Source organism: Ochotona curzoniae, unplaced genomic scaffold, assembly GCF_017591425.1.
Source record: "Ochotona curzoniae isolate NIBS_2020 unplaced genomic scaffold, NIBS_Ocur_1.0 scaffold_3208, whole genome shotgun sequence".
NCBI lineage: Eukaryota > Metazoa > Chordata > Mammalia > Lagomorpha > Ochotonidae > Ochotona > Ochotona curzoniae.
The window spans coordinates 32,543,909-32,560,010 of record NW_024467106.1 but is presented as its reverse complement, the minus strand read 5'-3'; the positions used below and the strand labels follow the sequence as shown (position 1 = coordinate 32,560,010).

Below are 16,102 nucleotides of genomic sequence, written 5' to 3'. Positions count from 1 at the left end.
GGAAAAAAAACAGAGAGAAAGAAAGAAAAAGGACTCATTATTCAAAGGCGAGACAGGCTCATCCATCAGCACGGCAGAGAGTTTGCTAAGATAGCACAAGTGAAGCCATGGACATATCCAATTGTCTCACGGTTTCTTTCAAGAAGAATGAATTAATAACCGCCCACCCCTCTTCTTTATGGTCTGTGAGCTCACAAAGATGCATTTTCTGCTGTTTCTCTGCTGATACTGTGTTTTATGTTAGAAGCAATCAATGTCCCTTTTAATAACTTAGGGTTGACCAACAATAGGTCATTACTTCATGGTTAATCAACTGATGGCACTTTAGTACAATGATTTATTTCATGGCTAACAACTCAACTTTGTATCCCTGTAATGAAAAACTCTGAGGAGGGAGGGTGTTCTGTTGTTGATAACACATATTTCAAAGTCATAGTAAGGAAAGGCAGACGATGCAATTCCCTGCAGAGTTCCAGCTCACCTGCCAAATGTCCTCTTGGCTGAATCTTTGATCTGAATTTGGATGATAGCATGGGAACGAGAGGAGTCGGCATTTACCCCAGTGGCCCCAGTGCTGCGCTCCTTGCTGCCCTTTAAGATGACCTGAAAACAAAATCCACAGGGTGACTTCCCCAAGGACTAAACTAAACCCTCTAGCTCCTAAGAGTTGGCTGGGAGCCATAAGGATCAAACACACAATTTGGTCAGTCACTGCAGTTTTTTTCTGTCCAGGTGGAAAGCTGCCCAAGCTCTAAATCATACAAAGTAAGTACCCAAAGGCAACGAAAACAATATGGAATACTAATCTTGTCAGAGAACATTCAAAAGCTCAAGAGCTAATTTACTTCTTGATCTCATACACTCTTCTTAATATCTTTGATGGATTTAGACCAACTAAAACCCCCAGGGCATAACTTGGCTTCAAGCAAGATCTCTTAATACCTATCTATCTTAGTAACTGAAGCAAAGGAAAGAAACGTGTATTATGGAATGACTGATCGCATCCACCTGTTCACCCAGGATGGAATCATAAAGGGGGCCAGGCCCGATGTGTACAGGAACACGAAAGGGATGAGTTATTGTAATTACCCCGAGCCCATGATTTCCCTGGAGAGAAGTCCTCCTCCTACCCTAACTGGGAGTCGAGACTAACAAGTTCCTCTGGACACAAAAGAATAAGGGAACGGGGGTGGGGGGTGGGGGGTGGGAGGCGAGACCCCACAACAGGACTCTGGCCATTGAAAACACAGCCGTATTGGAACACACTGTGCAGATTCTGGATGGGGGAAAACATCCTGATTACTAGGAATTAAAAAGGTAAAGAACTTTAGAAACATGATCTGATATAATCCCCACATCAGCCTAAGGTGAGTACTAAGCATGCCTGCCGTCCCAGTTACAGCTCAGGAGCAACTTCAGAGGCTGATTTGCTCTTAGCCTGCTGAGCACCAGAGCCAAATTCCACATCTGGTATGCCTGACTCCATGCTGTTTCTACCACACCGTGGGACAGATATGATAAATTCATTGATTTGGGAGTGGAATTAAGTAAAGGAATGTTGCCCTTTTTTCCTCAGTCTCCCAGAATTTTAATTTATACCATACTGAACATAGCCAGTTTTCAGGATAAACATTTAAAAATTAAGGATCAAACTTCGTAAGAGGACATAAAATATTACAAGTAGGAATAGGTAGATTGCTAAAAATAAATTAGGGCCTGGGGCAATGGCTCAATTGGCTAATCTTCCCTTGCAAGTGCCAGGATTCCCAATGTGTGCTGGCTCATGTCCTGGCTGCTCCACTTCCCATCCAGCACACTGCTTATGTCCTGAGAAACCAGTGGAGGCTGGGACCTTGAAAAAGGCTGGGGACATAGAAAAAGCTCCTGGCACCTGGGTTTGGATTGACTCAGCTCCAGCAATTGTGGCCATTTGGGGAGTGAACCAGCTGGTAGAAAATGTCTCTTTCTCTTCTCTCCATAAATCTGCCTTTCTTTTTCTTAGGAAGGCAGAAACACAGAGAGAAAAGATCTTGAGTTCATCCCTTGGCTCACTCTGCAATGGCCAGAGTTGAGTCAATCTGAAGCCAGGAGCCAGGAGCCTTCCACTGGTGTCCCACATGGGTTCAGAGTCCCAAAGTTTTGGGCCATCTTTGAATGCTTTCCTGGGCTACAAGTGAGGAGCTGAATGGGAAGTGTAACAGCGAGGACACAAATGGGCACCCATATGGGATCCCTGGTGTGCAACGTGAGGACTTTAGCCACTAGGCTACCATGCTGGGCCCCAAATAAATCTTTAAAAAAAACTGGAAAAATTAAAAATAAGTTTCTTCATAGTCTAACAGTTAAGTTTCTAAAGATTATGTGAGACTTAAAGGTTTAGAATATTTAAATGTGAACAGTTTGCTAACAACGTAAAGATTAAATTGATAACTGTTTGTAAAGAGAACCTGCTAGTTTATAAAACCAGACCATCAGATACATGAGCAGCATGTTGCTGTTATCTAGAAATCAGAAACCAGGGTTGCATATAAGCACTTTATCTAAGTTCAGATGTTGGGCAGGATACTTAAGGCAAAGCTCTCACTGAACCATTTATTTTTTATTTTTTTTCTTAATTTTTAAAAATTTTATTTTTGATGATTTCTACATAGTTGATAAGGGCTACAGAAGGTGGGAAAGAACACTGTTTCCACATTCTCTCTTTTTTTCTTCCTGTATCTAGGGGAAGGGGAGAGCTAACGGGAGAAGCCATACCCACCCTCCTAACCATCCCAGGGTCCCCGATGTGGGGGCATGCTCCGAGGGTCCTGCTCAAGTGGTTTGATAGTTCAACAGTTATGTATTGCTACCAATCTTGCCACTCCAAGCATGATGAAAAGTCTCCAGAATCCACTGGCTGACATAGCCCAACTTGGAGTCTCTGTTTAGCCAGATTTTCATTGTCAACACTTGGCTGGGGTAGATGATCAATTTGTTCTGTCTTCTGTCATGGTACCAGGTATCCTCTGCAGGTTCCAATGCACTGCCATATCCTACATGTGCATCTGGATATGCTGTCCACTGCTGCTCCATCTGAGCCACTGAGGAGGCCCAGCTCAGATACATGCACTCTATGGTCAGACCATGGAACCTGCAATTCAATTCTCTCCATGGTTGGAGTTCCGAGTCCAGTGATTCAGTTGGGGGAATCTTCAAAGAAACCTCATCTGAGGTGATTCTAGACCTGATTTTTGTGTGTGCTTGCCAATATTGAGTTCAGCATAGTCCATCACCCCAATCAGCTTATGCGCACACTGGTGGTTGTAATTGCTGGGTCAGTTCTGTCTCCAGCCCTGTCTCCAACCAGTGAATGTTGGAGCTGAGCCCAGTCCTGCCCACTACACACTCGACCTTCATGTAAGCCAGTGGGAGCTGCAGCCTAGTTGGAGTGACCTGCAGAGTGACAGATCTTCCATGGAGGAAGGTACGGAGGGAGGAAACAAAGGAGGGAGGGAGGAAAGAAAGAGAAAGCAAGGAAGGACAATCTATTTGGAGAAATGCAAGTTTAGGATCTGATAAAAACGAGTGCAATAATCTTAAAAATCATTAGGGATCCTTTTCCTCTGTTTCCCAAACTTCTCTTTCCCTAACTAGAATATCAGCGCTAAGTCTAGGTCCTTTAGAGAACATGCTATGTGAGTGGTGAAGCAGGGATCTGGGTAAAACAGGAGACAGACACAACTTCCAAATTCCATGGTTCTAGGAAACATTCAGAGACTTACTAGCCCATGTGACAAACTGGGCTAGCATCACACTAAGCCTTTTAGTATGAGATCTCATGTCCTTCTATCATCCAACTCGATCATCTATTCTCATTTATGTGTCTCAGATAGAGGCTATGCTTAAAGACAGGCAGTACTGGCAGCAAGCATCCTCTGGTTGTAAGGCTTGAGCCATCTCAAGCTTCCTGCATGAATATCAAAGGAGGACCCAGAGCAATGCATCAGTCTGGCATCGTGTATAACATCACTATTATCTGTAAACACCTGAGGAGCGCAAAAGAAGAAGTTCTTGGGTGGGCAACATCCAGGAAGGTTTGTCTAAAGTCCTAGGAAAGCATACCTAAGATTATGTAAAATGTCTAAAAGAATGGTTTAGAATCTTGTAAATATCTATTACTGAAAATAAGAAAGAGCCCATTTAATTGCCTGACAAAATCTGGATTCCGAATGTGATGAGGTGGTGAGTCCTCTGCAAAGGAATAGTCCTGCTACTTCATGGGAAAGAATAGGGAAACAAATATCAGAAGAAAAAAAAAATCCTGAAGGAAATACACAACAATTACGTGTGAACAATGAAGCTGCCAGTCGTGCAGGCAGGCGACAAGTGGCCACGTCTGAGCAATGCTGCAGGTGATCAGGGGGTGGGAGGCACTGGAAGATGACACCAGAGCCAACACACAGGTGATACCCACAGTGACACCTGAGAGAGAGAACGTGCGACACCTAAGTCAGCAAGTGCTGCTGTTTTAAGCCACTGAGGGCAATTGTGTCAGACATACATAATTTAAACCAGCTTTCCACCTCCATCTCAGGTGGCTTCCCGCTTGTTGAACACTGCTTATGTTGTAGACTGAGGGTATCAATGGCAATTCAACAAGGTGTTCTTGAGTAACAAGAAACGTCTGTTCTTCTTTGGAACCATATTTTAGGATAACATAGTACCATAAGGTCTTCCAAAACAGAGGGGCTCACTAGACACCTAACTGTATTAGCACAGCTCAGGCACATGGCCAAGGTAAAGGAATTTCCTTCCAGTGTTCGTTTCTTCCTCATTTAGTTGGCCAAATTTCCAGGAACAAAGAAATCATGAGGACCAAACTTGCCTGAGACTTGAGGCATGAATAAAAAGACCACAGAAAATAAGCTTCTGAGAAACAATTTCCTTGCAACTCCTAATGGAGGAAGCTCTGGACAGTTTAAGATGCTTACGGCAGGCCCAATGCAGCAGCCAAGCAGCTAAAGTCCTCCCCTTGCATGAGATGGGATTCCATATGAACACTGGTCTGTATCCTGGCGGCTCCACTTCTTTTCCAGCTCCCTGTCTGTGGTCTGAGAGAGCAGTTAAGGGTGGCCCAAAGCCTTGGGACCCTGCACCCATGTGGGAGACCAGAAAGAAGTTCCAGTTTCCTGGCTTTGGATCAGCTCAGCCCTGGCCACTGTGGGCACTTGGAAAGTGAACCAGCAGATAGAAGATCTTTCTCTTTGTATCTCCTCTCTGTAAATACGACTTTCCAATAAAAAATAAATCTTAAAAAGTTCAGGGATTCAGGGGAGCTCTTTTAACATGTCCTGTCCCCCACTTGACTTTACAAGCACTAGAAAGTGACCCTATAAAACAGACACAATAGGGCCCAGCGCGATAGTTTAGTGGATAAAGTCCTCACCTTGCATGCGCCGGAATCCCATATGGGCTCTGGTTCTAATCCTAGCAACTCTACTTCCCATCCAGCTCCCTGTTTGTGGCCTGGGGAAGCAGTCGAGGATGGCCCAAAGCTTTGGGACCCTGCACCTGTGTGGGAGACCTGGAGGAAAGTTCCTGGTTCCTGGCTTCGGATCGGCACAGCACTGGCCATTGTGCTCACTTGGGGAGTGAGTCATCGGACGGAAGATCCTCCTCCTCTCTGTAAATCTGACTTTGCAATAAAATAAATAAATAAATCATCAAATCAAAACAAAAATCAGACACACTCAAGTGCTGTCGTCGGGTTTTGGATCTCAGAATGCAGGAGTCAGAAACACACAGACATGTGCTCGGTTTGGCAGCACATACATTAAAACTGGAATGATACAGAGAAGATTGCATGGCCCCTGTGTGAGGATGACATGAAAACCTGTGAAGCATTCCACATTTAAAAAAACGAAAGAAAGAAAGAAACACCTAGACACAAGACCCCAAACTTTAAGAAAAATTTCCTATTTGTTTTAGGAAAAAGAAGCTATTACAAAATATGTCCATATTTACACCCTGCCACTTTACACACCTTAGTTTAACTCTCAGGTTTGAAAAAGCAACACAAGAATTTCCTATTAGCACTGTTATCTGAAATTTAAATATACCCTCTTTAAATACCCATTTTTAATCAAACAATTATGAAAGATAACTGTTATAAATATACTAATTCACCGAGTGTTTTTTTCCTTAAAAAGAAAAGGTGATTCCTAGTTAGGCACTGTGGGTAGTTTCACTATGGCTAGCGAAATGGATATACACTTCAAAAATTAATCCAGGGCCCGGCGCGGTGGCCTAGGAGCTAAAGTCCTTGCCTTGAACACACTGGGATCCCACATGGGCACTGGTTCTATCCCAGCAGCCCCTCTTCCCTTCCAGCTCCCTGCTTGTCGCCTGGGAAAGCAGTTGAGGATGACCCAACACCTTGGGACCCTGCACCTGTGTGGGAGACCTGGAAGAGATTCTGGCTCCTAGTTTTGGATTGGCTCAGAACCGGCTGTTGCGATCACTTGGGGAGTGAATCATCGGAGAGAAGAGCTTCTTTGTCTCTCCTCTCTGTATATCTGACTTTGCAATAAAAATAAATAAATCTTAAAAAAAAATCCAAACTAGAATCAGATTTTTCAGTTAAAAGCTATGTGTCCTTGGGTCGTAACTTAAGTTTTCAGCATGTTTTCTCATCTGTAAGATAAAGTTTGTTATGTTTACTTTATCATGCTTTTATGATGACTAAATGGGATAATTAAATCTCTAACATCGCATTTGATAAAGAGTTAAGTATCTGGTAAACACATAGATTTTATTATTACCACTTGGTGAGAAGGAAAGCAGGAAGGATGCAGGGTAGAGTTAGCTAGATTTTAATTTTGGCACCCATTGCAAGCATTTTAAAAATACTGCCATTGAGGAGAGCAATATGAAGCAATACTAAAAGTAAACTGTCAAGTGCCTGGCCTGTCCTTGTGCTCTTTTCATCTTTACTCTAGCTGGCCTTGCTGGATATATTGGAATTGTTGAGGGGCTTAAGGGAACCATGTTCTTGTCACTGACACAGGAAAGATGTCCAAGGACAGGACACAAAGGCCAGTAGGAAGGTGAGATTTATTGACAGTGAAAGTACCCACTCTATAGTCAGAGTATGAGCAGGATTGGAAGGATGAGTTGCATTGAGTGCCCAGGACCTGAAGTAGATTCTGAACTCAGGGCAGAGACATGTACCATGTTCGGAGGCCGGGGGGCGGGGGGGAGGTGCGGGTGTGGTGTCTCTGAGCACAACTGGCATAACATGCTCTTAAATATACTATGTTTTATCAGCATCTCAGATCACAAGAGTTATATATATATATTTTAACTATTATAAGGAATCAAAAGTTGATCAGCAGTCAAGACAGCTGTTCAAACCGGTAAAAACCAGTTTTTGTTTATCTGCTCAGTGCAAGGAGATGGTTGCATCTGGCTACTTAATTACTGATGGTAAGGGCCTGTTTCTTTTCAAGAGATGGTTTGATGTTGTTAATGCCACATAGCAGGTTTCTGGCCTAGGCCAATTATTTGTTTATTCTGTCTCACTAAGCCAGCCATCTACACTACATCTGAATGACTATGATGGTTTCAGGTCAGAAACAGGTGTATTTTTTCTTCATTTTTAATCTTTTATTATCATTATCATTTTATGATACAGTTCCATGGGATTTCCCTTATCCCCTAACTTATAAAATAACGCTCACTCTCATATTTTTTTTGATGACAGTAAAAATCATACAGTCATTTTGGAAAACAGTGTGGCAGTTCCTCAAAGAACTCACAGTATGACCCAGTGATTCTCCTCCTGGGCATATACCCCCCAAAACCTGAAATAGCTAAATCCACATAAAAACTTCTACATGAATGTTCATAGCAAGATTATTCATAATAACCAAAAATGAAAACAATTCATTGACTGATGAATGGATACATAAAATTTAGGGTCTATTCATACACCAGTATATATTCATCCATAAAAAAGGAATGAAACGCTGGTACACAGTAAACCTGAAAATATTACGTGAATAAAAAAAGAAGCCAGAGACAAAAGCAGCCTACTGTATAAGTCTATTTATATGACTGGAATAGGCAAATCTATAGAAATGGAAATTAATTGTTGCACTGTGGATGGGAGAAATAGGGAGTGACTAATAAAAGCTACAGGGACTCATTCTGGAATTAATGACAAGGGTTTCACAATTTTATGAATATACTATAGAAATCACTGAACTGTACTCTTGAACAAAGTAAATTTTATAGTCTATGAACTATATTTCCACTTAAAATAATAATATAACCCATGCCTGGGGCCCCCATCCCTAAGAAAGCCTGATCTAAACAACATGAGGACTCAGGCATTAAGACATAAAACTGGGAAGATGGACACAGAATGAGACAATTCTCTTTTGACACAAACACCTAACAAAACATTCATATCTGGATAAGTGTTCGGGTACAGTGGGTTAAGCTGCTTCCTGCAATGTTGGTCAGTTCAAGTCCTGGCTGTTCCACTTTTGTTTTTAAAAAAGATTTATTATTATTTATTTGAAAGGCAGAGTTACAAAAAAGGCAGAAGTCTTCCATCTGCTGGTTCACTCCCCAAGTGACCACAACAACTGGAACTGGGCCTGTGCAAAGCCTGGATCTAATCCAGAAGCTTCTTTTGGGTCTCCTAACCAGGGATGCAGGGGCCTAAGCACATGGGGCCATCCTGCACTGCTTTCCCAGGCTATTAGTAGGGAACTGGATAAGAAGTGGAAAAGCATATGGGATGCTGGCAACACAGGTGGAGGCTTAACCTATTATGCCATGGCACCAGCCCCCACTCCATTTTCAATCCAGCTCCCTGCTAATGTACCTGGGAGAGCAGCAGAAAATGGCCCGAGTACTTGAGGTTTACATCCACATAGGAAACCTAGATGGAGCTGCAAGCTCCTGGTTCAGTCCAGCCTAACCCCAGCCATGGAGGCCATTTCTGAAGTGAACCAGTCTTTCCCTCTCTTTCCGCAACTCTGCTTTTCAAATACACAATTAAAAAAAAAAAAAGACAACAACTCATATCCAGGCTACACAAATTGTTAAGGAAAAGATAGAAACCCCCAAATAAGCAAAGGACTTAAACTGGGATTCCTAAAAGAGGAAATCCAAATGACATACTAAAGATAAGATGTTTAAGTTTATCCTCACTCAGGAAAATGCAAATTTAAACCACAATGAAGTATAATTTAAAAACTTCTAGTTTGGTAAAAATTCAAAAATCTATTAATAAAAACAACTGGTGAGATGAAGAACAACGGGATTGGCCATCTAGTACTAGTGGGGAAGGATTCCACCTTGGAAAACAGGTGACCTTCAGTGAAGTGGAAGATCAGCATGCCGTGCTCCCCAACCATTCCCAACTACTGCAGGGCCCAGAGAAGCCAGGCGCTGTTACTGAAACACACGAGCGAGATGAGGCCACTCACGGCTGCATTGTTCAGAACATTCCCAGAACAGAAACAACTCCAACTGTCCATCAGTGAGAGAATGATAAACTGCGGTAATGTTCCTATGACAGAACACTCCACAGCAAATAATAATGAACAGAATAACAGCAATATGCAAAAATACAAAATAGAACTCAAAAGCACAATGATGAACAAAAAAGTAAGACACAAAAGAGTGTATAGCCAGTGTGGCTCTATTCACATGATTTCAGGATGAATGCACAGGTGCTGAAACTGTTAACAAAGAAGGTGATTAGCATAAAGTCAGTACAATAGCAAGTCGCACAGCCAGGCTTGTGGTGCGCTGCAATGCTCTATTTCCTGATCCAGATAGGTGGCGCTTATTTCCTTATTATTACACATTCCTGCTGCATGCACATCTCTGTATAGTGCCATGTTTTCATAATAAAACAGGTTACAACATTTTTTAAGTGAGGGGGGAAAATCTCCCAATATCTAATATAAAGCCAAGGTTAAGAAACACTGCATTAAAGGATGGCTCATTAGAAACATATTTATACAGAAGTTATTAAAGGTCCAAATCAGGGGGAAAAAAACCCCTAAATCTCATGTTAAGTTATGTTAACTTCAGAGGCACTGGGGTTTTATATATATTAGGGTACCTTTATTTTCTCTCTTCTTGCATATTTCTGTAATGTTTAGGTATAACAGTGATCAAGTACTGCTTTTTTTATACTAACATCCTTTAATAAAAGATCTCAAAATTTCTTTCAAAAAACAAAAACAAACAAACAACCCATTGTCTCAGGAGTTGGGTGCGTGCCACAGGCGTTCCATGTTGGGATGGCAGCTGGAATCCTGGTTGTTCCATTTTCTATCTTGCTCCCTGCTAACGCGCCTGAGAAAACAGCCGACTATTCAAGTGCTTGGGCCCCCATCATTCGTGTGGGAGACCAAGATAGAACTGCCGGCTCTGGCTTTGGCCTGGACCAGACCTGGCTGTTGTGGCCACATGGGGACTAAACCAGGTAATGAATGATTTCTGTCACTCTGAAATAAAATAAATCTTTAAAAAAATGGTTGACTCAGGAAAATGACATTTTCACCATAGTCATTGACTTGAACCCCAGTGAAATACATGCTTATGTAACATTTCATTTTAAATATTTGTCTCTAGCAGCTTTTCCCAGAGTCCACTACCATAGAAAAATACATTAACAGCATTTAAAACTTGCCATGGAGTGTCTGCCAATGTGCTGAAATCCTACCATGTCCTACTGCTCCTTAACCTACAGGGAAACAAGTTAGCCTCTCAGAAGCAGGTCAAATTTTACAACTGCAAAGTGGCGTGCTTGCTACTGACCTTGGCTTAACTGTGAGTCCACTGCATTGGCTAGAAGACAAAATGAATTCCTTCTCTGTCCTTAGACTGCTGGGGGGGTGACGGGGGGGGCGGGGAGCAAGAGAGAGGAAGAGTTACCTCCAAGAGGAGCCCCACACTCTCCACCTGAAGCTCTCGAAGTCCCACTATCTGCACGGTATGTTTGCTATCTTCTCTTGCGAAGAGCCTGCAGGGGCAAAAGCAAGGTCAGCAGAGTGTTCACCTCCCCTTCTCCCCCTCCTGGTCTCAGACTCAGGGTAAAGGGACAGCCCTGGATTGCTTAAAACAAATCAGCATCTTTGGCTACAATTTTAAAATGAACACATAAGCAAAACATGCCAATCAACACATGGCATTTTCCTGGCTAGAGTGATTGATTCAGTAATGGATATGGGATCTATGCCAGTCCAGTCAAAACAAAGACCTGGCGTGGTTGTCAGGTGCCTGGTGGCAAGATAGCTTCCCTCCATTCTCAGACAGTAAAAGTGTGGGGATGGGGCAGAGGGGCAGTGCCAAGGTGTTGTATGTGTGCTGGTTCGAGTCCCAGCTACTCCACTTCCAATCCAGCTCCCTCCTAACAACCGGAGAAAGCAGTGGAAGATGGTCAAGTCCTTGGGGCCTTGCACTCATGTGGGAGATCCAGGGGGAGCTCGTGGCTGGATCTGCTCTGGCTGTTGCAGCCATTCAAGGCATGAGCCAGCGGATGTAACATCTCTTTAATTTTCTCTCTGCGACTTATGACTCCACATTTCAAATAAAAACAGATCAATCTTCAGGGGGAAAAAAAGCATTAAAAGTAGATCCTTTCTCTCCTCTCCTTCTGGCTTCCCGCCCCCATTCTTCCTCCCCTTCCTCCTTGCCTCCCACCACCTCCACCCTGTTCCTGCCCCACATGAATAAACCTCCTAAGATAAAAAAAAAAGTGGATCCTTAGGACATCCTTTAGCTGTTGAAGCTAGTGTTGAGATGCAGTGAGTAAAGCTGTTACCTGCAACACTGTCATCCCACACGATTTATTTATTTTTATTGGAACGTCAGATATACACAGAGGAAGAGAGACAGAGAGGAAGATCCTCCGTCCGATGACTCACTCCCCGAGTGATCACAATGGCTGGTGCTGCGCTGATCTGAAGCCAGGAGCCAGAAATCTCTTTCCGGGTCTCCCACATGGGTGCAGGGTCTCAAATCCTTGGACCATCCCCGACTGCTTTCTCAGGCCACAAACAGGGAGTTGGATGGGAAGAGGGGCCGCCAGGACTAGAAGCAGCGCCCATATGGGATCCCGACACATTCAAGGCGAGGACCTTAATCACTACGCTATTGCGCTGGGCCCACGAGCACAGCTTTGGGTCCTAGCTGCTCTGAGTCTCTCCCTCCCTCCCTAACCCTGGCTTTCAAATAAATAAATCTTGGGGGGAGGTAGAGGCAGAATAAAAACATCCGTGAGCTGTTGAAACAAACCATCCCTGAAGATAGACTGTCCTTCGGGATTTTTGGTTATTTGAGCCAATGATTTTCCTAAACGGTGATAACATTTATTTTTTTCTCAGTGTAAGGAGTCCTCACACATCTTCCAACAGAGCAAGGAATGGGCTGCATCTGGATGCCTCAGGCTACAAGTGAATGGTTAAGGTCTACCATCATCATTAAGCCAGATGCACTCAGAGCTATGTGCTGGATCTATCAAAGCACTAAGATTGCTTCTCCTTTAGTACAATATGAAGGTTAGCAATGGAACTCCACTTCATTGCCAAATACAGAAAATGTTTTATGTACATATATATGTATGCACGTGTGTATATATATATATGTATATATATTTTTAAAAGATTTTTTTTTTAATTGCAAAGTCAGATATACAAAGAGGAGAGACAGAGAGGAGGATCTTTCGTCTGATGATTCACTCCCCAAGTGATTGCAATGGCCAGTGCTGCACTGATCCAAAGCCAGGAGTCAGGAGCTTCTTCCAGGTCTCCTTTTCTTTGTGATACAAGATTAGGTTGTAGAATAAGAATTGTAGCAGGAACTTCTATTGTTTTTAGGTAAAACAAATGGCAGAATTATCCTTAGAAACACTTGACCATGCTGTAAAAAGCCTGAGCCAGAGTTTGACTGTTTCTGTATAAATAAAGCGGACAGCTTTCCCACACTGTTCATTATGATCATGGAATCCTAGTGGTGTATTTTCTCTATGCCTCATCCACACACCCTTTTCGAGTTCCGAACTCAGCTGGAGCTGGACTCTGGCAAAAGGACATTTTGCATGAGAATAAAAGCCACTGTTGAGGCCAGCATGTGGCACAGCAGGCGTAATAAAGAGGCACCTGTTAGATGCTGGTTTGAGTCTCAACTATTCCATTTTCAGTTCAGCTTCTTGCTAACATGCCTGGGAAAGCGGCAGTGGATGCGCCAAGTGTTTGGGACCCTGCACACATGTGGGAGACCCACAAGAAGCTCCTAGCTTTGGACTGGCCCAGCTCCAGCTGCTGTGGTCATGTAGGGAATGAACCAGTGGATGGTAGGTCTCTCTTGCTCTGTTTCTTCCCTACTACTTCTCCAACTCTGATTTTCAATTCAGTAAATCTTTAAATTAAAAAAAAATGGCTGAAAAGAATAGCACAGGATATAATAAGTACATGATGGATACTGCTTTTTGACTTCCTGAAATAATGTTTTCACAGACTAGAACAGAAAGTCTTTTAACACAATAAAGATATTGATCATTTAAAACATTAGAAGGCTAGCTTATGTTTTTCTCTAGCTGAACTGAAAAATTAAAAATAAAATTCAGTGGCAAGCATTTGGCACAGTATTCTAGATGCTGCATCTCCTGCTGGAGTTTTGGATTCAGGTCCCATCTCTGCTTCCTATCCAGCTTCCTGTGATGTACTCTCTCTGGAAAATAGCAGGTCATGGCTGAAGGACTTGGGTCTCTATGACCTTATGGAAAATCTGAATGGGGTTCTGAGCTAGCACTGGCCTGGCTCCCCCAACCACAGGCGTTTTGGGGAATGAAGCAGTAAGTAGATGGGAGATTTCTCTGTCTAGCTCCACCTTCCAAATAAAAAGAAAAACTTTAGAAACTTATTTAGCCGATTTAAAAAACATCAAACACAGGAAGCCTTCATGCACAAAATGAAACTAACGTATCAAAGTCTGTCAGTAAGGCCTAAGGGTCAGTGATTCTGTGAGGCTCTGACTTTTAACCATAATGAACAGAAGTACAGCTGCCCAGGCAAATCCCAGTACCTTTTCCTCTTATTTAGGAGATCATAAAGCTGTCCACAGTAGATTTCATAGAAACTGATCCACACAAAGAGGTGCCTTCTTGGCTGAGAAACTTCTAGTTGCCTGAAGATATCTTTGGCAGCCAGAGCGTAAAGTCCCGGGTTCTCATGAGTTCCTATCATGGTGTAGGTCTTTCCAGCACCTGTCTGTCCATATGCAAAGCAAGTGGCATTGCCTCTAGGGAAAGAACAATTCACATCATTCATGTGTAATAAAAAACTACTAACCTACACACAGGTTTTTAATGAACAAAGTCAAGTGGAAATACAGTCAAGTGGAAATACAGAATACGTGACAAAACTCAAGTACAAATATACAACTCTTTAAGGAGAGGGAGAGCTTTATAAGACAAAAACATAAAAGAAAAAAAAAACATTCTCAAAGCAGTATCTTCCTTCATGAATTTTTTCTTTACAGAAGTGATAACACTACATAAGACAATATTGGAAAATAAGGAAACAAAATAAAGTCAGTGCAAGATTATACATTATATTTAGTTCTCATTTTATTTTACTTATTTTTATTTCTTTGCAAGGCTGAGAGAGAGAGACAGATCTGCTACTTCACTCCTGAAACACCTGCAACAGCTGGGGATTCAGGCCAGTGCCAAGAGCTAGAAACTCTATGGGTCTCCATTCTGGGTAGCATACAGGAGCCACCTCTGTTGCTTCCAGATACACATCAACAGGAATCTGGATTGGAAGCAGAGTTGGGATTCAATCCCAAGTACTCTAATAAGGGACTCAAGTGTCCTAAATAACATCTTAACCACTATCAATACCTGCTCTGTAAACAAGAATTTAACACACACACACAAATTGAAAAAGCAGAGTTACAGAGTACAGAGAGACAAAAAGAAATAAATCTTCCATCCCACTGTTTCACTCTAAATGGTGGCAACCAGGAACTCAGATTCTTCCTGGTATTCCACGTGGGTACAGAGGCCCCCCAAGCACTTGGACCATCTTCTGCCGCTTTCCCAGGTGCATCTGCAGGAAAATGAATGGGAAATGGGACAGCCAAGACTTGAACACGTGCTTTTATGGGATGGCACGGCATTGTAGGCAGCAGCTTAACCCACTATGTCATAATGTTGGCTCCCGTAAACAAGGATTTTTTTAAGAAACAGCTTGACCAACAGGCATTTACTGAATTCCTGAATTCCATAGTAAGTGCCTTAACAGGTCCTAGAAAATATTTTGTCTTATTTTTAGGAAATGGAAAAGTTTGGTGAATAAATTAAAAAGAATTGGGGCCAGTATGGTGGCTCAACAGCTTGATCTACTTGCAAGTGCTGGCATACCATATGGGTGCCGGTTCATGTCCTGGCTGCTCCACTTCCCATTAAGCTCTGTGCTTGTAGCCTGGGAGAACAGAGGAGGATGGCCTAAGTCCTTGGAACCCACATAGGAAGCCCCAAAGTCTCCTGGCTCCTGGGTTCAGATCAGTTCAGCTCCTGCTGTTGTAGCCATTTGGAAAGTGATCCAGTGGATGGCAGGTCTTTGTCTCTCCTCTTCATAAAATGTGCTTTTCCAATAAAAATAAATAAATACTAGAAGTAAAATAGAATGAACATAAATGATATCATGCTGTAACAAACAGGATGGTAGTGATCATTCATATGAAAACAGAAAAAGGTGAGATTAGTATAAATAATATACTTTAAGAGTTCTAAAGACTAAAGAACTGTGTTAGGCTCTGAAGACAAAAGCTGAAAGTATAGACAGTCTCCACTGTAGTGCAGGAACAGTGTGAGCAGGGGCCACAGCCACAGAGGGGCTGCCAGGGAAACCAAATACTGAGAGGAAAAAGGCCTGGGTTCTGGTCTCTGACCTGCCATTAAATGATTTTAGACAAGTCACATCACTCTATGGTCTATTTTCACTTTCTGTCAAGTTAAACCACAGAACCAACCTGAAGAGTGCATAATCCGGGAGTGGGAGTGGCCTGGGAGCGAAATAGTGGGCTCCTC

General features: G+C 42.7%; 1 protein-coding gene and 1 non-coding gene across 2 annotated transcripts in view; one reads left to right on the top strand and one right to left on the bottom strand.

The window, feature by feature from the left end:
- KIF24 (kinesin family member 24) overlaps positions 1-16,102 on the bottom strand; it is a 45,136-nt gene that overhangs the window by 12,560 nt on the left and 16,474 nt on the right. The window contains exons 5-7 of the mRNA XM_040963829.1: positions 14,092-14,307; positions 10,942-11,029; positions 482-603 (exon numbers count right to left, since the gene is read on the bottom strand). Of these exons, the coding sequence (XP_040819763.1) occupies positions 482-603; positions 10,942-11,029; positions 14,092-14,307 (426 nt within the window). The remainder of the gene's footprint in view (positions 1-481; positions 604-10,941; positions 11,030-14,091; positions 14,308-16,102) is intronic.
- On the top strand, positions 5,789-5,894 carry LOC121145203. The gene has a single exon (XR_005881984.1). It is a non-coding gene; the product is annotated as a U6 spliceosomal RNA (small nuclear RNA).